Raw genomic sequence first — 27,670 nt, 5'->3', positions numbered from 1 at the left:
AATCAGAACATTTACAAAATTTGGATACAGGGTTCTGGTATTAAATAAAAGTAAAATAGCAATTGATCATGAAAAATTCTGAAAATTTACAGAGATGAACTAGACACATAAACTAAGAGAACCCGTTTTACGAAATTAAAAAATGATCGTTCATTAGGGAAATAAAATTCTGACAAAATAGATCAAAATCTGAGTCGTTAAAATGACACCAGGTGATAGGGTTGTGGTTTTTGATCCAAATTTGGTATAAAAACACCATAGAAATCACTAAAATTTGGTATGGACAAACTAGATTCAATTTAAAAACAACCATTTTTACGGAACAGAAAGATCATCTCTGGTTAAAGAGAAATCACTCCCACAAGTTGGTCATGATTCTGCTAAAATCCTGACGGTGCAAAATAACAGATTCTGAACCTCGATTTTTAAAGTGGGACAAACAAACTAAGAATGATCTGATTTTTGGTGGAGAGCATGAAGACATATGCATGAAGTTGCAGTAAAAAATTCAGATCGAAATGAGCTTCGATTATATACAAATTGCTGAATTTAAAATACACCAAAATTGAAAGTACAATTTAAAAAGCAACTGAAAATGATAAGAGCCAACTGCACATTGAAAAAGAAATAACATGTTCCAATGAATCGGAGAAACATCTTTGTATTCTCCTATACATATCAACTCTTTAAGTTGAATGATGCTACAATCAGTGTGCAGGTCAGTTGGTGTTTGATGGAGCAATGTAGGATAGTTTGTTAGATGTGCACAGAAGTAGAGAGAGAAGGGAGAGAGAGTGAGATGGTTGCTGTTCATGACCTTCTCCAGGGAGAACTCTTTGCCTCCCTTGATTTCTTTTTTAGAGAGAGAGAGTTTTACAGTGTTTTACGGAGAAAGAAGAAGAAGACTTTGAAGAATCAACATCATTCTCGACTTTCTAGATGGAGGACATGTTTGTCTTTTTTTTGAACGAAGAAAAAAGAAGAAGACTTTGAAGAGTCAACATTATCCTCGACTTTTTGGATGGAGAACATGTTTGTCTTTTTTTTGAACTGTTTTTTTTTTTTGAATGAAGAACATTTTTATCATTTTTTCAAATCATCGCTTTATAAGAAGAATAGTAAGAAAGAGTACTTAAGTCTTTGCAATAGTCCGATGCAAAGTTATGTAACATAAACAGGAATACTAGCCCCATGTGCTTGTATACGTGGTGCTCATTCAAAGCCCCTAACACAGACGTGAGATTCAGTTAATCATCGGGGGGAACATACACCACCCTCTCGGTGGTAACTGAGAAAACAACAAGGGAACGACAGAAAAATCCATTTAACCAGTATCAATTTAACACCTACCCATTTTTCTCTCTTGCTTGACGATCTATGAGGGAGAGAGAATATAGACTTAGCGCCTTATTATATATATACAAGGGGGCGCGGCTTCTGGTTGTTTTCCTTTCCTTGAGCCATCAAGGGGGTTTCTCTTCTTCCTTTCTTCAGATGCTCTCAATCTCAATCCCTTCTCATCAACTCACGGTGGAATCTTGAAACCATCAAAAGATTAGATTTTGGATTCAACCCTGTCAGCAATTCTAGGATTCTCCTGCTTTCTCTCTCCCTTATTGCCTTGTTGGGTCTGTGAAAGTATGGCCAAGAAGAGGAAATCCGACGCGACCGGCTTGGACGAGGTTGACAGGACCATGTACACCACCTTCTGCAGCGCAGCCAATTCGCTTTCGCAGTTGTACACACAGGCGCAGAGCCAGCAGAAGCTCGCTTTCCAGGCAGGGGAGCGGCACGGGATGGTGAGAATTCGATTCAATTTTATCGGTTACTATCGAATTCTGGTTGTTGAGTGTCTCATACCTCTGGTTTAGGGGTTCTGGATGTTATGTTTTTAGTGTTTCGTGGATCGCTTGGTACAGAAAGATTGTGTTTTGGGGGTTTCTTGATTGAAGAGCTGTTACGTTGTTTTGCTTGTTTGTTTGGACTTGTTATTATTCTTTTGGGTTTTGTGCTAGATTTCTTGTTCGTGGATTGTAGGTATTTTAAATTCCCGATTTATGGTTATCTGGAGGTGTATAGTTTGGAGTTCCAGAGTGTTGATTGGTTTCTTCTAAGTCTTCTGTGTGCTGATGATAGGAGCCAATGGAGATGGGCATACTGTCATTTGTTTAATTGGGGACTCCTCTAGAAACTGATTTTTTAGATTTTGATTGCTATGCTTAGAGTGTGCGTTTAAGGGGAATCAATGGTAATCTTGTGTGTTGCGTAACCTTCGGCGACTTAGCTCAAGTTGTTCAAGGATCAAAGTTGGGTATCCTAGAGCTAAATACTAGTTAAGTTGGATTAAGTAGCCTGGTTTATTTGTCTTTCGATCAATGAATGTGTTAATAGTGTAGGATGTATAGCCTTCGGGCAGAAGTTGTTTATGGATCAAATTTGGGGACCTTAGAGCTAAATACTAGCTAAAATGGATTGTGTAGTCTGGTTTATCTGTATCCAGTCGATGCTTTTGTTGCCATCACCAATCTGCATTATGTAGAAAAAGATAGTATTATGTAGAAAAAGATAGGAGGTCTATATGGTGTCTGCGGCTTTTTATTCATAGGTCCTGTAGTTTTTACCCAACAACAAAGGACCCCTTGTGAGTTTCAGGAAACAAATTTTATTTGCAGGCCTGTGTTGTCAACAAACTAGTCATGTTGGAGTACACGTTATCGAGAAAACAAAGAATATCTTCTCATGGCAAGAGGCTTCGTCTTCACATGAGATTGGAACAATAACTAAGGCATTCAACAAATGCTTTTTAAGTTGGTTAATTTCTGCAATGGGGAGATATCACTATTATGTGGTTGTTGTTGTTTTGTTATTGTTATTTTCATTTATCTTTGTGCTTATGTTTGTTGAATATTCATCAGGAGAAACTGTACCAATGGATATTGAGGCAACATGAAGAAGGATCGAGGGTGACTGCAACAGATATTGTTGCATATTTGCAGGTCTACAACTGACCAATTTTATTTATTTATGTCGTTAAATGCCATTTCCATGTTTATGTTAATTATACATTATTGCAACCTTAGCTTGATTCTTCATCTAAACCAACCTTTGTCTGTTCATGTTGTTATTTTATTGACAGTAACAAGCATAGGAAAGTAATTCAAATCACAAAATAACTCTTACTGGTAATGCAGAAACTGCTTTTGGAGTGCAAATTTATGAATCATAGGGTTGTTTCTAAACTTTGTTATGATACCAACTTTGTAATGACCCCAAGCAGTTGAAACGTCCCCTGCTACCATGGTTGAGAACACAAACCTCAATATCGGGTTCTTAAAAAAAACACCACAAAGTTTAGTACAACGTTGTCCCCCATGACAACACCATTCCAAGGATCCCACGATATACGTAGGACAATCAAGGAGAAATTAAGTACATTGTTTAAGAACCTTTAACCTCTTAATTATTCATTGTTCTCATCATCAAGAATAAATTGGTTCCACAATATCCATAACACATCATTATACTGCATGAGCTCCACATCATCTTGCATCATTAATTCAAACATGCACATCGTTATGCTTCATAATTTGATTCAAACATACACATCACTATGCATTATCTGATTGAAAATTCCTCGCTCGATTACAACAGTGTATTAATTTGTGTCAACAGGTGCAAATAAAATATATGCATTATAACACATGATAAATAATGCATTCAAATGATTAATATATCAATTCTGCACTAGCACACAACCATCCATAGTCTCACATGTAACTTACTAATAAGCCACAATACATTTTGATTTACCCTTTCGAACTGTTTCATTCATTCAAGTAGGCATTACTCGTTAGACGATAATTAATGCTTAAAAGCCATATACCATGGCCACATGATTATCATGAACATACATACATCACACATGTTGATGCACGTACATCACATGGTTCAAATTTAGAACCAACACATGCATGTAAATCAACATATCTCACAAAATAAGCCAAAACAATTTACACGCGAAATTCTGATTTTTTTTTTATTTTTTATGTTTTTATAAATTTTGTCATGCATTCTAGTTATTGAAATAAATTGTATTTTTTTATTATAGATTTCTCTATGTGCTAGATAACTATAGTCACAAACCTTGGTCAAATTTAATCTCGGACCAGGGAGAAATCACTAAACAGACCTGTTCGGTTTAGTTTCTCTGAAGAAATATCAACAAACAAATTTACAAAATGAGAAAAATTCTATAAATTTTACTGTAGCTAGATGGATACGTTTGAAAAAATCTCCCAGATAGATTAAGTCCAAACTCCATCCCAACTATGAATTAAAATTCATGGACTACAACCTGTTCAGGGTTTTGGAATGACTGTATGCTAGAAATTTTTAGGTTTCAAAACCATGTTCCATGATTTTTAATTCACAGACCATAATAAAAATGAGTTTAAAATTTTTATTGAATGTTCTTTAAACCATGAAATAAATTAGGAGAAATAAAATCCACGAACCTGTGCAATCAACGATAGAATTTCTGTTATTCTATCCCAACTTTTAGAGGTTGTATCTCCCTTATTCGGACCTCAAATGGAGCCATTTTTTTTTGTCTTCATCTATATATTAAGAAAATTCTTATAAAATTTGAGAATTTTTTGGCTCACCGTTTGAGCATACAATAAAGTTTTTGAAAACTAGTCGGCATAAAAATAATTAGACGTCATGCTTTTTAATTAAAATCTAACTAATTTCATGATTTTCATAAGAAAACACTATAATCATACATCCAATGATTTTTTATTAATCATAAGCACATCATACACATATATACCAATATCTAAACATATTATAATTACATTCAAAACACGAAAACAACGTTTTCAAGCAAGCAAACACGTTTTTATTAAAAAATGATTCTCGAAAAAGATTTTGAGTTTATGAAAACCTTCGAGTACATTTTGAATACATTTAAACCATATTAAATCTATGCATAAGAATATCTAACATGTTATAAACATCAAATATAGCATGAACATGAATTTAAAAATCAATCTACATTGTCCTTGTATTAAAAAATGAATTAAATCAAGCCTATGATTAAAAATAAATAAATATAATCAAAACTAAGTTTAAAAATTAATATATATTAAATCAAACCGTAGAAACTTGATTCCATGCTTGATTAACCTATACTAAACCATAAACATGTTGAATAATAAAACACCATGTACCTTTGATGCGTAAACGAATAAAAAATCACAATGAAGGCGCAAACGAGTATCATATCATGACAAGAACACCTAAAACACCAAAAAAATCTGAAGAGCGATCTTTCTCCTCACGTAGATGTTGTCAAAGGTCTGTTTAGAGATCTTGCATCAATCCATATGCAAAAAACAACAAAGAAAATGCATGGTGGTTGGCTCCCATGGTAAGTCATTGAAAAAAATTACAATGGATTACCTATAACTCATGTTTCTTCTCCAACATCAACCCTCTTTCTCTTCTCTTTTCCTCTACTCTCTATCTTTCTAATGTAGACTCAGTGTGGGAAGCGAATGTTTGAAGGGTGAACACAATTTCAGTGTTTTGATCGTATCTTCCTAGATACTGGTCCAAATTGCGTGATCTTTAACTTGTTGAAAAGCTAAGATCCTACCCTACAAGTTTGCCGTTTACTATTTTGCTTGATCCAGCTCGGTTAAGTTGCTAAAGTCTCTGGCAAGTTTTTTGCTGATGACATCAAGGTTGCTGAACATAAGCTTGGCTCCTCTTTAAAAAAAATGACTTTTGATATGGTGGACACTCTCTAAAGGGAAAATCAATATTGGTGTTTGACGTTTGTAATATTGTATTTACTACAAAATTGTTTTATAACCTGTGCTGTGTATAAATATCAACTATTAGGTCACGTATGATTATGAAAAATACGTGAACCTACTGCAACTCATAACACCCGATCGTCTTCCTCTTCTTTTCTTCCTTTTTGCTCCTATTGCAGATCGACTCTGGTGGAGACTCAAGATCTAACATGGTATCAAAGCATTGTTGGATCTAGGGCTTGGTATTGTTTTCAAAAGGTATGAACATAGAGATTAATGTCTGCTTTTAATCAGGAAATACCCCTCCTTCATTGTTTTTTGGTTTTTCTTCTCTGGTGAAATCTGTATTATCGTATTATTTTCTTAAATACGATCTCTTCTTCTCATCCCCATCTCTCCTTGAAAGTGTTGTCGTGTTCTCACCTGAAACACGCCCCCTTTATTAAAAATTTGTTGGTCGTGTTCCCATCTGAAACACACCCCCTTTTTTTTTATTAAAAAAATCTATTCTTCCTTCAAATCGGCTGCAACAGGCAACATCCTTTCTTCCCATCTTCACCCAAATTATGACCTTCTCTTCTCCTTTGGAAGTTGTTCACGTGTCTCTAAGACGACCCATCGTATACAAATTTTGAAACTCGTGTTTTCTTGAATCGTCAGTTTGGAAACCCTTTGCTGTGATCATCTTAGAATCACAATTTCTTTGTTTCTGTTTTCTTATTCTCTCATCTGAAAACCGACTCTTGATAAGTTTGAAAAATTGATTCTTGATAAGTATGAAAACATGATTTTATCGTGATCCTCGTGTAACGATATTTTCTTAAAGGTCTATTAATGCTAATCGAACACGACGTGTTCAAATGATCTAGTTCATGAACATTGAAGTTCATCGCAATATTCACGTGATCTGATCCCTGTTACAAAAAAAAGGCATATTCGAATTCGGTTGTAACAGGTTCACTCGCTTCTTTCTTTGAGTATTTTCCCTTCATATTTACGTATCCCGTAATTATGGATTCTTCTTCAACTCAGTCCGGTCTGTCTTCAAACTTTCTTAACCTGCTTGTCTATGAGAAATTAAACAATTCAAATTTCCTGACTTGGAAAAGACAAATAGTTCATTTTATCAGGAGCCAAGATCTCTTTGGTCATCTGGATGGATCAATTCTAGACCCACCAGAGTTCATCGCAAAAGAGAAAACAAACACACAAGGAGCTGCATCCACTAAACTTGTTCGAAACCTGGATTATGTCACTTGGATGAAGAAAGATCAAGCATTAATCACATACATCACATCTACCTTGTCTCAGGAAGTGCTAGTTGCTATTCTCGATGACTGCACTGCGATGGAATTGTGGAACAGGTTGACGCAGACTTATTCTCAAATATCTGAAGCTAGAGTTTTGTTTCTCAAGCATGAATTCGAGCTTCTAAAAAAGGGCAGCCTATCCATCATGGAATATTTGAACAAGATAAAGACCATTACAGATCAACTTGCCATCATTGGATGTGAAGTGCCGGACAAGGATAAAGTACAACAAATGTTGAATGGTTTGGGCCCAGATTATCACGTCTTGGTGACATCATTGTTGTGCTTGTCCATTCTTCTCACATTTGAGGACCTCCGGGCAAAACTTTTACAGTATTAAATGTCGTTAAAAGGTATTGCTGAAGATTCTGGCGCTCAATCTGATTCCCAAGATGTTTTAGCTACTGGGTTCTCTTTTGGTCGTGGTCGTGGAGGAAATAGCTTCAGAGGAGGAAGAGGTGGTGGCAGATTTGCCGGTCCAGGTTTGCTTCCCACACCCAATATGCCGTTCAATTCCAATACGAGGAACCAAAATCAAAGAGTTGTTCCAATATGTTACCTGTGTAATAAAGGGGGACATATTAAAGCAAATTGCTGGTTTAATCCTCAAAATAAAGGAAAGTTGCAAAACACTGAGAGCAAGAAGGAAGATACTGTTACCAAAACCGATGGGGAGGTAAAACAACTTTTGTTGGCAGCATTGTCTGGGCTGCATTTGAAGTAGAATGATCAAGGATTGTGGTATGTTGATTCAGGAGCAGCGACCCATGTTACGGGGGATGTTGGTAAGCTCTCAAGCTTGATTTCTTACTTTGGTAAAAATTGTATTGTCACTGGAGATGGATCTCACCATCATATTTCTCACATTGGAGATGCAATCATTCCCTTGTCAAAATTATCTCTCAATTTGTCAAATGTTGTTCATGCTCCTAACATAAAAAAGAATATTATTTCTGTGTCTAAACTTGTTGATGATACACATGCTTATGTTGAATTTACTCTCTCTTCTGTGCGTGTCAAGGATTTTCGAATGGTGGAGACATTCGCTGAAGGGTAGCGACAAAAAAATATGTACATCTTCAAGGAAGATCCATTTGCGCATACCAGTTCTGTCTTGAAGCCACAATTGAAGTCTAAGTCTTTTCAGTCTGAGTTATCTGTGTCAGGTCCTGAGTCTGTTTTTAGTCTTTCTAAATGTAATAAGCCAAGTATTTGGCATGACCGCCTTGGTCACTGCAGTCATTCCTTTCTTGAGAAACTTGTTTCAAGAAAATTAATTCCTAAATCAAGTTTAACTCTTGATGAAAATAATAAAAAGTGATCCAGTTGTCAAATGCGTAAGAGTCATGTACTTCCTTTTGATTCTATAAATAAAAGAGCTTCAAGACCTTTTGAAATTGTTTATTCTGATGTTTGGGGTCCTGCACCCGTTTGTTCCCCTTCTGGCAACATATATCATCTCATCTTTATTGACAGTTACTCGCGTTATACTTGGATATTCTTTATGAAGCATAAGTTTGAAACTTTTCACATATTTTGCAACTTTTATGCCTTTGTTCAAAACCACTTCTCTACCAATATTTTGCATCTTCATTGTGATGGAGGTGATGTTAAAGGATTTTATTGATTTTCTCCAAAGTAATGGAATAAAGCGTAGAGTGTCTTACCCATATACACCACAACAAAATGGGATCGCTGAGAAAAAACATAGGCATATTGTTGAAACAACCATGAGCATGATGCATGACAATAATCTCCCCATTAGTTTGTGGACAGAAGCATTCCATTCAGCAGTCTATATCATAAATCGTTTGTCCATGTCAGTTTTACAGAATAGTTCACCATATTTTTCCCTTTTCGGCATTCGGCCTGATTATAATGCTCTGCGTGTTTTTGGATGCACTTGCTATGTTCATATTGATGATTCTCTCAGAAATAAATTTCAACCAAAGGCTTCCAAGTGTAGGTTCGTGGGATACGCAAATGATTACAAAGGGTATCAGTGCTATGACCCTACGACTAGGCGTGTCAAAATTTTCAGGAATGTTGTGTTCGATGAGAATGATTTTGGAGATATATTGTTTAATACCTACCAAATAATTCTCAGAGAAAAAGTTTATCATCCATGGCTGAATGCAGAATTATTTGCAAGTGTTTATGGCGACTGCTCACCTCAGTGTACTCAAGAGACACAATCGGCCGACCAGGATGACATCGACTCAGGCCAAGCGTGCTTACCTCAATTAGGTGATCAGGCAGATGGGGTTTCATATGCTGAAGAATGTGTAGACTCACAATCTCACCCTATTGATAAATTAAAAGGTAATGTCTACGTGCGAAGAGAAAAATGTACTCCTCATGTTCCTCACATAGAACCAAATACCTATGTGCATGTTGGAAACGTGAGGAGTTCAAATAGAATCAGACATTAAATTGACAGGTGGGTCAGCTACAATAATTTTTCTATGGATCTTCAACTCTTTTTATCTCAGGTTGATAAGCATGATGAACCCGTGGGATTTCATCAAGCCGTGAAATCAAACAAATGGATTGAGGCCATGAATGAAGAAGTGGAAGCGCTTCATGACTGTCAGACATGGAAAATTGTTCCCAAACCTCCTAACAAAAATGTTGTTGATTCCAAGTGGGTTTACAAAATTAAGTACAAACTCGATGGTACCATAGAACGATATAAAGTCAGGCTTGTTGCGAAGGGGTTTAAACAGGAATATGGCCAAGATTATTATGAAACTTTTAGTCCCGTAGTCAAAATGGGAACAATAAGAATTATATTGTCTTTAGCGGTTCAACATAAATGGACATTGAGTCAGTTGGATGTCAAAAACGCATTTCTTCATGGAGATTTGAAGGAAGAAGTTTACATGGAGCGGCCTCCTGGATATGCTGAGGGAGACCCAAGCACACATGTATGCAGGTTAAACAAAGCCATCTATGGCTTGAAGCAAGCCTCACGCTCGTGGTTTGAAAGTTTCTCCCTAGAAATACAGAAACATGGGTTCTCTCGATCCTTCTTGGACCACTCATTGTTCATCTTCAAGGACAAAGGTATCACCACCCTGTTGTTGATATATGTTGATGATATCATTGTTACAGGGAACTCAATGAGCCACATTGAGGAAATAAAAGGACTCTTAAGTCAAAGATTTAAGATGAAAGACTTAGGAGATTTGCGATATTTCTTTGGAGTTGAGGTAGACAGGAAGCATAATTGTTTACCATTGACACAACATAAATACACATTGGATTTGTTGAAGAAATTTGGCATGCAAGATTGTAAGCCTTTGCCTACACCAAGTGTCTTGCATCAAAAGCTCAACTCTCAGGATGGAGATTTGTACCCAGATCCTACAAGATATCGAAGTGTAGTCGGTATGCTCAAATATCTTACTTGTACTCGCCCTGATATTGTTTACTCAGTCAATCAAGTGTCGCAGTTTATGCATGAGCCGCGAATGGGACATATGTATGCAATCAAGAGTGTTGATGTATTTAAAAAGTACAGTTGGAGATGGGCTAGTATATAAGAAAAGTTGAAAAAGAGAAGACATGCATGATGTCATGGTCTACAGTGATGTCGACTGGGCAGGAGATCCTGACGAAAGGAGGTCAGTTTTTGGGTATTGCATCTTTCTTGGGGAAAACTTAGTATCCCGGAGCAGTAGAAAACAAAAAGCAATAGCTAGATCAAGTACTGAAGCTGAATACCAATCAATGGCTGTTGCAACTGCTGAAGCTACTTGGACAAGGCATTTGTTGAATGAATTGGAAGAACGGATCTCAAAATCTATCCTATTATGTGATAACCAGAGTGCCATCAAAATATCCTTTAATCCTATTTATCACAGTAAGACAAAACATATTGAGATAGATCAACATTTCATTCGACAAAAGATTGAAGACAAATAGATTGAGTCTCACTTCATCTCTACAGAAGACCAAGTGGCAGATTTATTTACAAAGGGATTAACAAAAAATAGATTCTGGTTCTTGAAGAACAAGTTGTCCATGGTACAAGACCACACACAACTTGAGGGAGGCTATTAAGTGTCGTGAAATAGGTTGGACCCGTTTGGGTCTGATCCAGACCCGAACTAGGTTTTGCGTGTTTGATGTCCTTGCAGTGTCATTCTTGTAATATTGTATTTACTACCAAATTGTTTTGTAACCTGTGCTGTGTATAAATATCAACTATTAGGTCACGTATGATTATGAAAAATACGTGAACCTATTGCAGCTCATAACGCCTGATCCTCTTCCTCTTCTTCCACCTTTTCTTCCTTTTTGCTCCTATTGCAGATCGGCTCTGGTGGAGACTCAAGATCTAACCGTTATTTGTCTACTTTTCTTGATGTCATGTTGATCTCATTATGCCTGCACAGAACTGTAAGCACTGTTTTTATTTCTAAACATTCTTTATCTTTTTCTAATGATTGTGAATATTAGTACACTAAATTTTAGTGAGACCCATTTTTCTCCATTGTTCAAAGTTTTGCGGAGTCTTGGGCATGCATTGGTTGAACATTGTTTTGTTAGGTTCATACTCCAGTAAACATATTCTAGTGACTCATATATATATATATATATATATATACACACACACACACACAACAACAACAACTACGCCTTCATCCCAAAACAATTGGGGTCGGCGATATGAACCAAAAAAGAAAATCATTCTGGGTCTTCCACATGAATCCTTTCCCTCCAATCATTTCTATCCAATGCCATGTCCTCGGTGAGGTTCAAAGCATTCATATCCTTTCCTATCATCTCCATCCAAGTCTTCTTAGGCTTACCCCGACCTCTTTTAACTAATATATTTTCCCATTTCTCCATCCTTCTAACTGGAGCATCATTAGGCCTTTGCCGAATATGTTCAAACCACCGTGAACGATTCTCTCTCATCTTGTTTTCAATGGATGCAACACCTACCTTCTTACGTATCTCCTCGTTTCGAATCTTATCTTTTATTGTATTTCCACACATCCATCTAAGCATACGCATCTCAGCTACACTCATTTTTTGAATATGATGTCTCTTGGCAGCCCAACATTCCGTACCATATAGTAAAGTGGGCCTAATTGTCCTCCTATAAAACTTTTCCTTCAACCGCAATGGCATTCTATGATCGCACAACACTCCAGTTGCACTTTTCCATTTCATCCACCCAACCTTTATCCTATGATTTACATCTCCATCAATTTCTCCATACTTTTGAATGATAGATCCCAAATATTTGAAACAATCATGCACCGGTATTTCTTGCTCACCAAGCTTCACTACACTCCCATCACTACTTCGTTGCTTACTAAACCGACATTCCATATATTCTGTCTTACTCTTACTCAACTTAAAACCTCTTGCTTCCAATGTTTGTCTCTATAATTCTAACTTAGCATTAACTCCAACTTTAGACTCATCAATCAAAACAATATCATCAGCAAACAACATACACCATGGCACGTTTTCTTGAATTGATCTCGTAAGCTCATCCATCACTATAGCAAATAGGAAAGGGCTTAAAGCAGATCCTTGATGTAACCCAACCGTTATAGGAAAATTGGTTGTCACTCCTCCACAAGTGCGGACATTGGTTACTACTCCTTCATGCATATCTTTAATTATACTAATGTACTTGAGAGAAACACCTTTCTTCATCATTATCCACCAGAAAACATCCCTAGGTACTCTATCGTATGCCTTCTCCAAATCAATAAAAACCATATGCAAATCTTTGTTCCTTTTTTTATTTCTCTCAATAAGTTGTCTAAGAAGATGTATAGCTTCCATAGTTGATCTTCCAGGCATAAAACCAAATTGATTCTCCGATATCATGACAACCTTCCTCAACCTAGAGTCAATCACCCTCTCCCAAAGTTTCATAGTATGACTCATGAGTTTTATACCACGATAGTTTGTGCAATCTTGTATATCACCCTTATTCTTATATAGAGACTATGACCTCTCTCTAACCTGGGCCTTCAGACAGCAGATCCTCACTCGGATTGTGTCCTTCCCCTTGAAGAAATGTTCCGCCTTGGCTGTGCCTTGATTATGGCCCTCCATGGGCACATACATGTAATCAAAGAAAGATGGTCCACAACTTCTTGGGCCGAGGCAAGGATTACCACAATCTAGCGCATGGTTGCAACCCATTCATGAAGTGAAATAGCCACACTTCTTCAGACATCTATCTTATATCAAATACAACCAGAAAACTGTTTGACGTAGTCACAGCGTGTGCCTCATGCGGGCTTGCCTTGCTATCCAGGTGACCTATGCTTGATGTTGGTGTTGTTTCATGCTTTTCACTTGTCAGTTTGAACCTGGGGCCTCTGTTTTTGGCTCAATGGGTCGTACTTCATTTCAAGTTAATGGCTCACTTGTCGGTTAAAGGGCGTACTTTGGAGGGACCCCTTCTTTGCTTCTTCTTGAGTTCTTTTTACTGGCGGCAGCAGGTGAAGTGACACCGATTGGTTGATACTGTTGTTTAAGATCGGTTCTTTTTCTCTTTTTTGTGTGCATTTTTGCTGGTGTTGTTGTGTAGTGTGTGCATTTACTTCAGAAGCTCTTATTGTCAGAAATCCATATCTTGGAGGTGGATTATGATGTCTTAATCAAATGAAGTTAAAAGAAATGGGTTTCCTGGTTGTTGTAGGGAGACAAGTGTTCTGGCTGCAACTCTTGTTGGTTGTTATGTGGGTCGGCTTACAAAATCTGTTGTTTGGAGAAGTATCCTCATTGTTAGAAGCACACAATTTGTAGAAGAATTTAGATTTCTTAGCCATGTAACCTATTGTATTTCAGGAAGAGATGTATAAATGGGCTTTGTAGGGGAACAAGACTTTAGGCTGTAGGGTTGTTAATCTTCTTGGTGTTGGTGTTGGTGGGTATAAGATGAGGGAGCTTTTTTTTTCCAGGTTTTCTTCTTCAGGCTTTGTGGGGGTAAGACCTGCTTATTATCAGAGTTTGGGGAGCAAACACTTTCAGATTAAGGGTCCTTTTGACTGCTGGTGGGAAGGGCTACTTTGTCGTGTGCCCATCAATTGTAATTCCCTTCATTAGATTTTGTGTTTATTCTTTCATGCACATGCAAATATAAAGTTAAATTTTCTTAACAAAGAAAAAAAATGTAAAAAACTCCCTCGAGATCAATAGGATGCATAACGGGAGTTTGTCAAGGTGGATATCAGCATCTCTATGATGTGTGAATCATGAAGCTAGTCATGTGGTAAAGAGGCACATTATAAATATACTCTGTTGTAGTATATAAAAACAAAATTATATGTTGTTTGTATTGCTCAAATATTTCTCAGTACGGCCTTTATCTTGAGATTAGGAATTCAGGTGCTTCTAGAATTCTTACTCAGGCAATATGCAGGTTGCTGTGACCTAATATTCTAATTCAGAAAAGAAACATAGCTGCATGATTCTATATACCTTCCCATAAAATGAGAATATTCCCTAGCAAGTAGGACTGGTAAACAACCTGGCTAGGTTTGTCTTAGAAATGAGCCTCTGCGGGCTTGTCTAATATGATAATCATGTTCACTGAGTCAAGCTTGAGCAATCAAGGGCTACTTGCTCAGTTTGGTTCAGGTGGGCTCATACAATTAAACCATGTATTTTGGTGGGATATATGTCACATAGCAATATCTAAGCTCCAATGTGGAAGTATCTCAAATCTGCAGCATGATGAAATATCCCAAGATGCATTCTTTCGACATCATAGCAAATGGTAACTATTTTATGCATCACTAGTGAAGGTATGTTCATACCGTCCTTGGCTTGTCTAATCAACTGATTCAGAGCATCATGTATTCTTCCAAAAACTCAAAAGACCAAGAGATTGATGGTACTGTAGTTAATCTATCAACAGGTGCAACTAGGAAATTCTTGCTTCCAGATCTCAAAGGGAGAAGATTAAGCTAATGAATATCCTCTAGGACTCTATTTTTTATCACAAAATGATATCTGTGGAGTTTATAGTTGTGGTGCAATTTCCATCATTTCTTTTTTCTTTGTGATGATAAGATAGACAGAGTTGACAACAAGTTGTTTGTTCTTTGGAATGCCATGATTTTATTCATCTAGAAAGACAAAGATGGATTGATCACCTAGCCGATCTAGGTGATAACTTGTCAGTGACATCATATTGCTATTTCTCCTTTGAAGCTTTCTAGGAACTAAATGATATAAATAAGATCCATCATTTTATTCAATATGTGATGAGGCTTATGTTTTATATATATATATATTATTTGTTTTCTTCTTTTGTAATAGGTCATGCCCTCTAGGGGCATTTTTGTTCTTTTACATAATGTAATAGGTCCTGCCCATTAGGGGCATTTTTGTATTTTTCAATTTTTATTAATTTTTTAATCCTTTTGAGTCCCTTTTTTCTAGCTGTTGGGACTAGCCTAATGGCTAGTTGGTCTAGCCTTTACCTCTCCTTTGGCCTATTTAAATGGGTGCTCTCCCATGGTGTATAGGAAGGTTGTAAGTAGTGTATCGTAACCCGTATTGGTTGATCCCCTCAACATACTCTCCCATGGAGTTTATATTGCCCCACAACATGACAATTAAATCTATACAATCTTCCATGCATTATAAAACCACAAAAGTTACACTTCACTGTTCCTTTCAAACACATCAACAAGTCAATTGGTATGCAATATTTCAATGTAGGATCCTTTGAGAGGCATCCTCCAAGATCTCCACCCTCCATCGACCTCCTAGAACACAGATTACTAAATCTAATAACTACAAAGATGTAAAACAATGCTCAATAACACACTTAGGGGCAAATTTTGAGTTCTAAGAGCATACAAAATGAGTTTAAGGGTAAAAAAATTAAAAGTAAAGTAATATATTCTAAAAGCATAAAAAAAGAAAGGAGCTGACCTTCCTTCAACTTAAATCATACACAAATGAAGCAAAAAATAAGAAATTTTCACCTTATCTCACTTCTTTGAGTGAAAATTGGGTGAATATGTACTTTTATGCCATAAAACCACAAGGGCATTTTCGTGACTCAAGAATTAAACCCCAAAACGCTCTCAAGTCTCTTATGGGTGTATGGCCTCTACACAAATGGAGAAATCGACCCTAGGAAGGTCTTTAAAACCCAAAGTAAAAAAGTTTTGGCCCTTTTAAAGTGCGCCTGAAGTGTATCGTACGATACATCCGATACATCCGATACGGATATGATACACACTCCTATCGCGATATGAGTGTGTATCGTATCGTTAGAATACATAGTAATGATACGTATCGTACGATACAATATGATACAACATTGATGTTTAGTGCTTCTCTTGAGCATTATTGAGATTAATAAATTTATATTTTTTATCTTGTGTGTTAATCCCATTAGTGGTTTGTGTGTGTGTGCTCTTGAGTGTTGAGAGTAGCCCTTAGTGGCTTATGTGTACTTCCCATGGTGGACTTGTGTATGTGCACTCTTCTTTTTAGTTTCATTCCTTGGTATCAGAGCCAATAGGCTTTTGATTCTATTGGTAGACCTTAGTGGTGATCGATCTTCTTCTTGGAGAATGTGCCAAAGCTTCATGTCTTCATCTATTCTCTCTCTTGCTCATCATGGAGGAGTCTGTGTTCATCATGCCCATCAAGTTGAATAACTTCAACACACTTGAGCCTCTACTATGGAGAACCACATATTATCCAAAGGCCTCATCAAGTATAATGAGGGAGATTATCCGAAGCCTCAACTTTTATTCACAAAAATTGTGGATGGGAACTTGAGGTTCCTTGAAGAAGGTGAGAAAGTCATTGCCACTCTTGAATTTGAAAGAAGACACATGGAGTGGCTGATGGATAATGCAAAAATCTTGGCATGGATTATGAGTAGTGTAGATGCTTCCATTTTTCATAGTGTGACCTAATTCAAAATGGCCAGGGAAGCATGGGAGTTGTTAAGAGACATGTACACTATGAAGGACATGGCTCATTGGTGGAACCTTTATAAGGGGTTGATGTATTTAAAACAAGGTGACAAATCCATCTGAGACTACTATGATGATATGACTCTTCTATGGAGGGAACTTGATGTCTTGGAGCCTAAGTGGGAGACCACTAGGGATCAAATGAAACAATTTTTTATGTTCCTTAATGGTCCTGATTTTAAAGGGGTAAGAATGATGTTACTCCATAAATTTGAAATTCCTTCTCCATGAGACTCTTATCAAATTGAGTATGGAAGAAGGAAGATTGAAGGAGGAAAAAGAAGGCAAAGATGGCAAAGATGGTGACACTGTTATTGCCGCCTCCAAATCTGGTGCCATTACCAAGGCATATAGACCTCCACATTTTGGAAGACAAAACAATAGGGGATCTAGGAAAATCATTTATCACTTTTGCAATGAGCCTAGGGCACATAAAGCAGGCTTGCCCGAAGTTGAAAAATGTGGCATCGGTTGGGACTCCTCCAAAACAAGCAACGATGTCGACAAAGGTAGAGAACTTAAAGACCTTTCAATTGTACAGTTGTTCAATGCTCTACAACAATACTTGAAGACATCTACCTCCACTTCAGGTGTCACGATCTTATCCTCTTCTCCTCCGGGTATGTCACCTTGGATAATTGATTCGGGGGGCCTCTTTCACATGACACCAAATAGTTCTCTACTATCTAACATGGTGACAAATATCGCGATATTTATTAAAATCTCGCAAAAAAAACACGATATTTATTGTAAACGTTTTAAACGGTTAAATCTCACGAGATTTACAAAATCTTGCGAGATTTTTGTTTTGTGATAAAATCTCGCGATATTATCACGAGATTTACTAAATCATGCGATAATATTGCGATATTGTGTCACAGTTTTTTTTTCCCACGCGTTCTTAAGCTTGAAACCCTAGGTGAGTCCCCGCTCCCAGACTCCACACTTGTTTGCAAAAAACACAAACGTGCTGCTCTGCCTGTGAGAGCATTGAGAGGCAACCCGACTGCAATAGGTTCATCTCTCTCTCTCTCTCTCTCTCCACACGCACACACATTCATATTGGGTAGAGTTATTGTTGGCCAAATGTTTAGGCTCTCGTTGTTTGATGATACATTCCTATGCAGCAGACTCTTATAGTTCTGGTGATTTGGGCAATGCCCACAAAGTGTTTGAGGGAATTCCCCAGCGAAATGTTTATTCATGAAATGACATTGTCAATGCATGCTTCAAAAGACAATGCCCACCAATTGTTTGTTGCAATGCCTGAGAGGAATGTGGTGTCTTGGAACACTGTGATTGGTGGGTTTGTCCAGAGTGATGTTGCTTGTGTGCATGTTGGATTATTTCTACTGGATGGGTCTAGTTTGTTCATTCATAGCCTATTTGTGTTTTTTTTTGTTGGAAACTCTCTAGTAGGTTCACTGTTGGAAAAAAACATGCAAAGTTTGTGGTATGTGGGTGTTTCGTCTTTTTGTTGTTGTTTTTTTCATTCTGGCTTCCGTTATTTTGGTAAATAAGTTTGTTCACATTATTTAAAAAAGGAATGGTTTCTAGTAATTCTGTCAGATATAACGAGTGAACAATGAATTGCTATAAGGGTGTGGCTTCTTCTTAAAGAATACAAACTGAAGAGCCAAAGTTTTTTTGGCTTATTATACTGAATATGATTATTAGTAAGTTTTTGTTTTGTTTATTTTATTGGAAAAAATTAAGACTTCGAATAACCAAAATGGGTCATCCATATGGTGAGCTTTTGTGTGATTTGTTACTATGATGATGAGTCTATGACATATCCACTGTAAAGTTGGCCTTCTAAAAGCTTTCTAGGATAGCCTGGCCAGGTCTAAATCCCTCTTATCATCAAGAAAATTGCATTAGATATTTATTGAATCACTATGATATTGTCAATGCAAGCTTTCTAGGTAGCCTGTTCATACATAGCCTATTTGTGTATTTTCTGTTGGAAACTTTTGATTTCTTAGTTAATAGCAAATGAATAGTCTTTTTTGTATAAACTTGAATCACTATGATGTTTGTTTTTTCATGAACTTGTGGTCAATTTGTTTTTGTTTTTGTTTTAGTTGATGCTTGGCACTTATTTAAATGAAAGTACATTTGGTGCAAATGTTTGATACTTTTTAGATATGGTTAGTAGGATTGAAAATAGATTTTATACTTTTTTTGCATGTAAAATTAAATTAGTTTATTTTATTTGTTTTTTTTTATAGATTTTTTTTGAGAATTTATTTAATTTTTTCCCGAGATTTTGCCAAAAAAACTTGATAAATATTCAAAAAGTTAAAAATCTCCCGAGAAATTCACTACCGAGAAATTGCCGTTTTAAACTTTTGTCACTATGCTATCTAATTGTGGCACCAATAAAGATTTTTCTAGTGTTTATACCGTTGATGACACATCTTTAGAAATCACAAACATTAGAGATTTAAAAAATGATTCTAAAAATTTCCTTGTTCCAAAAGTTAGAGTTATTCCTAAGTTAAATTTGAACTTACTTTCGATTTCTCAAATTTCTGATCATGAGTATGAAATCTCCTTTTCATTTAAGGGTTGCTTTGTACAAGAACGCCAGTCATGAAAGCTGATTGGGGAAGGCCATAGAAGAGAAGATTTATATTACATGAATTGTTTGCGTGTTCCAAGAAACTCTTTTTGTAACTATGCTCAAGAAAAAAGATATTGAAGCTTTGCATAGAAGACTAGGTCATCCAAGTGTATTTAAACTTTCTGTTTTTGGAAAAAAATTGTGATGAGAAAGAATGTGTGCAAAGATTGTATACTTGAGAAAATAACTCTTCTTTTTTATTCTAGATCTTATGAAACTAAGAGACCCTTTGAATTGGTATACTCAGATGTGTGGAGACCCACTCCGGTCATGTCTAAATGAAGATTCTCCTAACATGTCATATTTATTTATGATTATACTATATATACTTGGGTTATACTTGGGTTTAGTTCCTTAAGCAAAAACGAAAATATTATCTTGTTTTAATGAATTTCATAATTTAATTAAAAATTAATTTCAAACTAACATAATATCTTTCGTTTGGATTCGAGAGGTGAATTTGTATCAAATGAGTACAAGTGTTATTTGAAGGAAAATGAAATTTTACATCAAAGATCTTGCCCAAGAACCCCACAACAAAATGGTCTCGCCAAAAGAAAATATAGGTACATTATAGAGACTACTAGAGCATTACTTATTTTGAAAATTGTTCTTAAAAATTTTTAGGCCAAAATCGCTTTCACCAAGGTCTATTTAATAAATAGAATGCCATCTTCCGCTTTGAAAGACATCTAAATTTTTTTTTTATATTGAACCAGATTTTAAAAGATTAAGAGTGTTTGGTTGTAAGTGTTTTGTGCTTTGTGAAAGAAATGATAAATTATCTCCTAAGGCCTTTGAATGTGTTTTTCTTGGTTATGAAAAAAATCAAAAGGGTTATAAATGTTATGACTTAAAAAGCGATAAACTTTATATTTTGATAAATGTATGAAAAAATCAAAAGGGTTATAAATGTTATGACTTAAAAAACGATAAACTTTATGTTTTGATAAATGTAACTTTGCTTGAAGATGAAAATGGTTTTGAAAAGGACATGACTAAGAAAAATATTGACTATTCTTTCTCGTTTGATTTATTACCTAAGAAAATGAACAAATCATCTAACATTGATGAAGTTTGTGTGAATGATGTTGAGAGTGATTGCATCACTAATGAACCAAGTAATAATAATAATAATAATAATTGTAATGTTGATAATAACTCTCAAAACATTGTTGGTAATGAAGACAATAGTAGCAAGGCCATTGATGTTCAAGAGTTGAAGGTCTATTCCTGGTGTAACAATGGGGACATCCATGTGCACTTGATAAATACATGCAAAATCAATCCATAGGTGAAACCAATCTTAGGAGATCATATCGTATATCTAAGGCCCTTAGTAGATTCGTGTCTTATGAGTTCTTTTCCCCTAAATATAAAGCTTGTCTATTAGCCATTCATATCTTTTATGAACCATTTACATACAAAGAAGCAAAAGATTATTTTCATTGGGTATAAGCTATAAAGGTTAAGTTAGATGCCCTCCATAGAGCCAAAACTTGGGAAACTATGATCCTTCCCTTAAGAAAGAAAATCATATGATGTAGATGGTATTCAAAGTTAAAACCAAGAGTAATAAAATTTGAAAAAGATATAAAACAAAGTTAGTAGCCAAGGGGTATGCTTAGGAATATGTGATGGAGTATGAAGAAACCTTTGCACTTGTAGCTAAAATGATTAGTGTTAGAACTCTTATAGTAGAAGCCTCGATTAAGAAATAGCCAATTTACAAATTAGACGTCAAAAATACATATCTTAATGGGGATCTTAATTAAGAAGTGTACATGGACCCTCCACTAAGGTTGACATTGAAAAGGGTAAGGTTCTTATACTTAAAAAAACTCTTTATGGTCTTAAGCAGGCCCCTAAGGCTTTATATGATCATTTTACTAAAGTTATTATTGACAGATTATACTGACACTGCTCTTTTTATTAGGAATGCATAAACCAATATAATGGTTTTATTATTGTATGTTGATGAGATGATTATCACCGAAAGTGATATAAAGGGTATTGATGAGGTTAAAAGCATTCTTAAAAGAAATTTTGATATGTCTGATATTGGTTTTCTGAGGTATTTTTTAAGTATCGAGGTTGCATACTCCCCAAGAGGATATGTACTTTCTCAAATGAAACTCACATCTTACGTAATTGCTAGTTCAAGTCTAGCAGATGAAAAGGTAGTGGATAGGATACTCTTGAGGTACTCAACGCGAAAATGAGAACCAATGATAGCATTTTGTTAGAGGATCTCACTCTCTATTGTCAACTAATTGGGTCTCCCACATATTTATCTATCATTTGACCCGATATAGAACATACAATTCAAATCACAAGCCAATTTTAACATATGCCAGTTCACATGGCACCTGTTATGAGAATTATTAGATATTTAAAGGACACTATAACTAAAGGGATTTTCTTATCCTCTTCTTCATCTCTTTATTTGATTGCTTATACTAATTTAGATTGGGGAGACAATCTTAATGATCGTAGTTTCACTACTGGCTATTGTGTGTTTCTTGGCGATTTGCTTATATCTTGGAGGTGTAATATATAATGAAATATGTGAAAAATCTAAAACAAATGCCTTTAAGGGCTTCCAATATCACAAACACAAAGGGCACAAACACAAGCCCACTATGGGACAATACCATAGCCAACAAAGGGCAACACAAAAGGTAAAAAATATATCTTTTATTGAGCTTATGCTTTAGCTAAAAGCATTAAATAATAGGGAGAAACACCACCCCTATTTATACACATTACAAGAGAGAGGAGCCATCATGACCGTTGGGGAGTCCCAACGACTCTATGGTCAAAAGACCATAGAGCCCCTAAATGGCCAAAGAAAGACAAAAAAAGGAAAAATAACTAAGATAAAAAATTGTTTCTAATAAACAATCACTATTACATGTGAAAAGACCAAAATGCCCCTATAAGGCATTAATTATTACAATACTGAATATCTATATATATATCTATATCTATATCTATATCTATATATCTATATATTTAATACCCCTTTTAAACTTACGTTGAAGTGATCGAAAGTTTGTTAAGGAGAAAAATAAACCGAGGTGCAGGAGAGCTTTGGTGAAGAAATCCGCAAGTTGGTACTCCGATGTAACATACGACAACATAATAGTTCCTCTCATATACTCATCACGTACATAATGACAATCCATCTTAATGTGTTTGGTTCACTCATGGAAGGTGTAGTTGCTTGCAATGTAAATTGCACTCTTATTATCGCAACACATCTTTGAAGGTTTTGAGATAATTACTCCATTGTCTTTAAGAAGACTTTGTAGTCATACAAACTCCATTGTTGTCGTAGCTATTACACAATATTCAACTTCAGTTGAGGACATAAATACTTTTTGTTGTTTCTTGTATCTTCACGAAATTAGAATCTTTTAAAAATTCATAAAAAACTCATAATTGAGACTTTATCGTTAGGATTTTCTCTCCAATCAACATCAGTATAAGCAAGTAAATCTAGGGAAGAAGATGAGGATAAAAAAAGTCTATTTGTTATGGTATTCTTGACATATCTGATAATTCTTAATAGAACACTCATGTGTATAGTGGTCGGGGCATGCTGAAATTGATTGACAGAGTAAATTGCATGAGTTAGTTATCGATAAGGTGTAGGATCTTCGAGAAGAGTCTTATCTTCAAGCCTTAATTTAACATTGATCGCTTCAAGAGTTTCTACTTTCTTATCATCTAAAATATCAAATTTAACACAGATATTAACAAGTTTCATTTGAGAAAGAATATACCCTCTGATTGTCAAAAAGCCCAAGTCAGACATACCAAAATTTTCTTTTAAGACATTTTAATATCACTAATCTTCTGTTTGTCACTTTCAGTTATTATCAGATCATCTACATAAATTCGAAATATAACAACCTTAGAACCTGAACTTTTGATAAAAAGAGTAGTGTCAGTATAGCAAGAATGAAAATCCAAATGAGACATAACACTACTAAATCTATCGTACCAGGTCTTAAGAGCCTGTTTAAGACCGTAGAAGACTTTATTAACTCTAAAAGTTTTATTTTTTTTCAATATTAAATCCTGGCGGATGATCCATACAAACCTCATTTAATTCTCCATTAAGAAAAATATTTTTAACATCAAGTTGATATATGAGTCATTTTTTAATAGATGCAACGATCATGAGTGTCCTAACACTAGTCATCCTAGCTACTGGTGCAAAGGTTTTCTCATAGTCAATTTTATATTCTTGAGAATATCTTTTGGTCACTTACCTAGCCTTATATCTTTATAGGGTCCCATTACTCTTGATTTTGACCTTAAAAACCCATTTGCAACCTATGACTTTCTTTCCTAAGGGTAATGTAACTACTTCCCAAGTCATAACTTTCTTAAGGGCATATAATTTGATAGGAGTGTAAGGCCATTAAACATGCCCTATAGTTTGATGTCAAAGTGTCATAAGATACAAACCTACTTGGTGAAATAGAGACACGACTGGATCTTCTAAGTGATGTTTCTTATATAGTAGAGTTGTGTGTATTTTTCTAAAGCATTTGGAGGATTTCTTTGCTCATGACGAGTATATATTTGTATAGGTTTTTCAACATCACCATTATTCAATGGTGATTCAACATTCTCATCATTAGAAGACCCATTATCATTAAGTTTTCTACATTATCATTCAAATGAATATCACAAGAATTATTTTTTCTTGGTAAGAGATCAAATAAAAGCATATAATCTACTTATTCTTTCTCCTTAATTTTATCAAGTCCATTTTCATTTTCCAAGAAGGTTACATCTTTAGAAACATAAAGTTTATTATTTTTATAGTCAAAGCATGTATATCCTTTTTTGTTTTTTCCATAGCCAATAAAGACAACTTTTGGAGATAACTTATCTTTTTTATGTAAAAGAACAAAACACTTACAATAAAAAATGTGTAAACACTTAAAATCAATTGTTCTTTTCAATAATTTTTCATATGGAGAAATGTTTTGTAAAGATGATGAAGGCATTATATTTATCAAATAAGTTGAAGTTAAAATGACCTCGGCCAAAAAACTCTTTGGAATATCTTTAGAAATAAGTAGGGTCCTAGTAGTTTCCATAATATGCCTATGATTTCTTTTACCTAGCTCATATTTGTTGAGGAGTATTAGGGCAAGATTTTTTATGACAAATTTTATTTTGTTTTAAATAATTTTGAAATTCATTGGATAAGTATTCGCCACCCGAGTAAGATCTAAGGATGAAAATATTGCTCTGAAATTGGTTTTTGATAATTATATGAAATTCTTTAAAGAAGGAAAAAACTTCGGACTTGAGATTGAGGAAGTAGATCTACACATATCTAGTGAAATCGTCAATAAAAGTAACATAATATGAGTAGCCTCTTTTTGATATGATCAAAGAAGGTCCCCACACATTCTAATGCACTAATTCAAAAGGATTTGTAAAAACAAAGGTTCTATTATGAAAAAGAGTAGATTTCATTTTTCCAAGAATACAATCTTTGCAAATGACATCTTTTTCATTATATTTTTTTTCTCAAAAGGGAATAGATACATTTTTGAATAACTAGGATGTCCAAGTCTTTTATGCAAAGTTTCAATGTCTTTGTCTTGGACATAATTACAAAAAAAATTTGAAGGAAGATTTAGCGAAACCATGAAGTAGATATCTCTCCTCCTATGACCTTGCCCAATATGCTTCCCGGACCGAAGATCATGCGTAGAGCAACCCTTAGATGAGAAAGAGATTTCACATTCATAGTCGGAGATTTGAGAAACTGAAAAAAGATTTAAATTTAATTTTGAAACCATCCTAACTTTTGGAACACAATTTTTGAGAGTTTTTAGAGTCTAAGGTTCCAATACTTTTGATTTGCAAAGATATACCATTCATGGAAGAGACACATTAATATCATATAGAATATTCTCATGTGATGTCATATGAAAGGAGGCTCTCGGGTCAAGAATCCAAGAACACACACATGGAGGAGAGGGTGAAGTTATTGCAACACCCGAAGTTGATAGGGAGTTGAGTAGTAGTTGAAGTGCTTCCGATAGTTGAGAAAGAGAAAATGAGTTTCCTCCATTAATTGATTATTCCTTCTTTGGTGTGGATTCTTCAACGGAAGCCACCTTGTTCTTGGAGGTACTATTGAGCTTGGGACAATTAGGCCTTACGTATCTCAACTCATTACAATAATGGCAAATAGCTTTTCTATAGGTATAGCCACCACTATAGTTATTTTGTCTCCCAAAGTGTGGAGGCTTGTGAGTCTTTACCAGTGTTTTAAAACTCGCCGAGTCAACTCGTTGACTCGGCTCGGCTTGCCCCTCCAGCGAGTCAACCCGGCAAGGCAAACTCGGTTTGCCAAAACTCGGGCTTGACTCGGCTTGACTCAGCCTGACTCAGCTTGACTCGGCCTGACTCGGGCGAGTTTTGGGATGTTTGAAATTTGTTTTTTGAGTTTCAAATTACAGTTTCGAAATATACAAGTACATATATTTTAATAAGGGTTACCCCCAGATTTTGTATAAAAAAGAAAAAAAAAGCATTTAAAGATAAAAAAGCATTTAAATCCATAGAATAAAATCGCCATGTTGTTCGAACTACTGTTCACCCTGTGTTATCAACTTATTCTAGCAAAATATTTTAAAGAAATGATTCTCACTATATATGGCAGGTCAACTGTGCCTATGGGAAGTCACATTTAGGTTTCATCATCCATTTGTTATGTGAACAAGCATTGTACATATTCAAATATTAGTAGTCTTTTTATAGTTGTGCCATTAATATATTTCCTGCATAGTTTTATACATGAGAGAAAATTGCTTATTTATGTTGATATTGGGCATTCTGTAAACTTTCAATATGCACATATATCCCTGTTTTACATTTATGGATTTGTTAGAGGGAATCAAAACTTTTAAAACAAGCTAGCATATATGATTGACCATTTTAGGAACCTTAGGTAGTAGCAGATTGAACTCATGGTGACCAAATCCTCTAATTCAAGTCATGAATTAGTCAAAGTGCTTGTATAGATATCAAATTCAATTATTCAAGCAAACCTCTATAGCTCTTTGCAGTTGTTTTTATATTCTTACAGACATTTGGAGACTATGTTTACTCAAAAACATGGTTTCAGACAAATTATATATTGTTTTTCTTTTAAAATCAAAAGTTAACAAAACTCGGTCCGAGTCACCGAGTTGACCCGCCGAGTCACGAGTCAATAAAGAACGAGTCGAGTTCCGAGTCACGGGTTTTAAAACCTTGGTCTTTACATGGTTGTCAGGTTTAGAATCCGCCAACACTTTATCTCCTCCTTTAATCATGCCAAGATGAGTTTTTTCTTGGCATATCTCGACAACCGCATCTTCCATAGAAAAATGTTTAAATTTAGGAATAAGAAAATATCTAACTCAAATTCTGGCCGAAGCCCATGTAAAAATTGGGAAAACTTTTTTTTCCATTTGTTCTCTTCTTAGCTCCACATCTTCACTAACAACCCATTGCTAAAAATGTAAATATACATATATGTATTTATATTTATGTTAGTTTAGTTAGGATGTTTTTTCCTTTTTGGTTGGGATGGGACTAGTCAACAAATAGCGTCGTTGGGAGTCCAACAACACTATTTAGAGCCGTTTGACCCCCAATGACTCTTTTTGAACCCCATCTTTGTGTATAAATAGGGGGCAAAACCCCCACATTATGTATGCTTCTTGCATGTGTTGAGATTAATAAATTATTATTTTATCTCGTGTTCTCATCCCTTGAGTGGGTGTTTATGTGTGAACCTATTTGTGGTTCCTTGTGTGTTCATTTTGGCGCTTTAATGAAACTCTTTGAGTGTCCACTTTGTTATTTTGATAAACATCAAAAACCTTGATTCCTTTCATG

The 27,670-nt window shown here is 35.4% G+C and overlaps 1 protein-coding gene across 1 annotated transcript in view; it reads left to right on the top strand.

Moving 5' to 3' along the window:
* Positions 1-1,362: 1,362 nt before the first annotated feature.
* The window catches only part of LOC149815245 (uncharacterized), a 59,049-nt gene continuing 32,741 nt past the window's right edge, over positions 1,363-27,670 (top strand). Inside the window, exons 1-2 of the mRNA XM_089988526.1 lie at positions 1,363-1,799; positions 2,916-2,996. Coding sequence (XP_089844652.1) covers positions 1,641-1,799; positions 2,916-2,996 — 240 coding nt within the window. The 5' untranslated portion in view covers positions 1,363-1,640. The remainder of the gene's footprint in view (positions 1,800-2,915; positions 2,997-27,670) is intronic.

Source organism: Nuphar pumila, chromosome 15 (assembly GCF_984573655.1).
Source record: "Nuphar pumila chromosome 15, dmNupPumi1.hap1.1, whole genome shotgun sequence".
NCBI lineage: Eukaryota > Viridiplantae > Streptophyta > Magnoliopsida > Nymphaeales > Nymphaeaceae > Nuphar > Nuphar pumila.
Note: the sequence above shows the minus strand (reverse complement) of the source record. Positions and strands in the feature narration are given on the sequence as shown.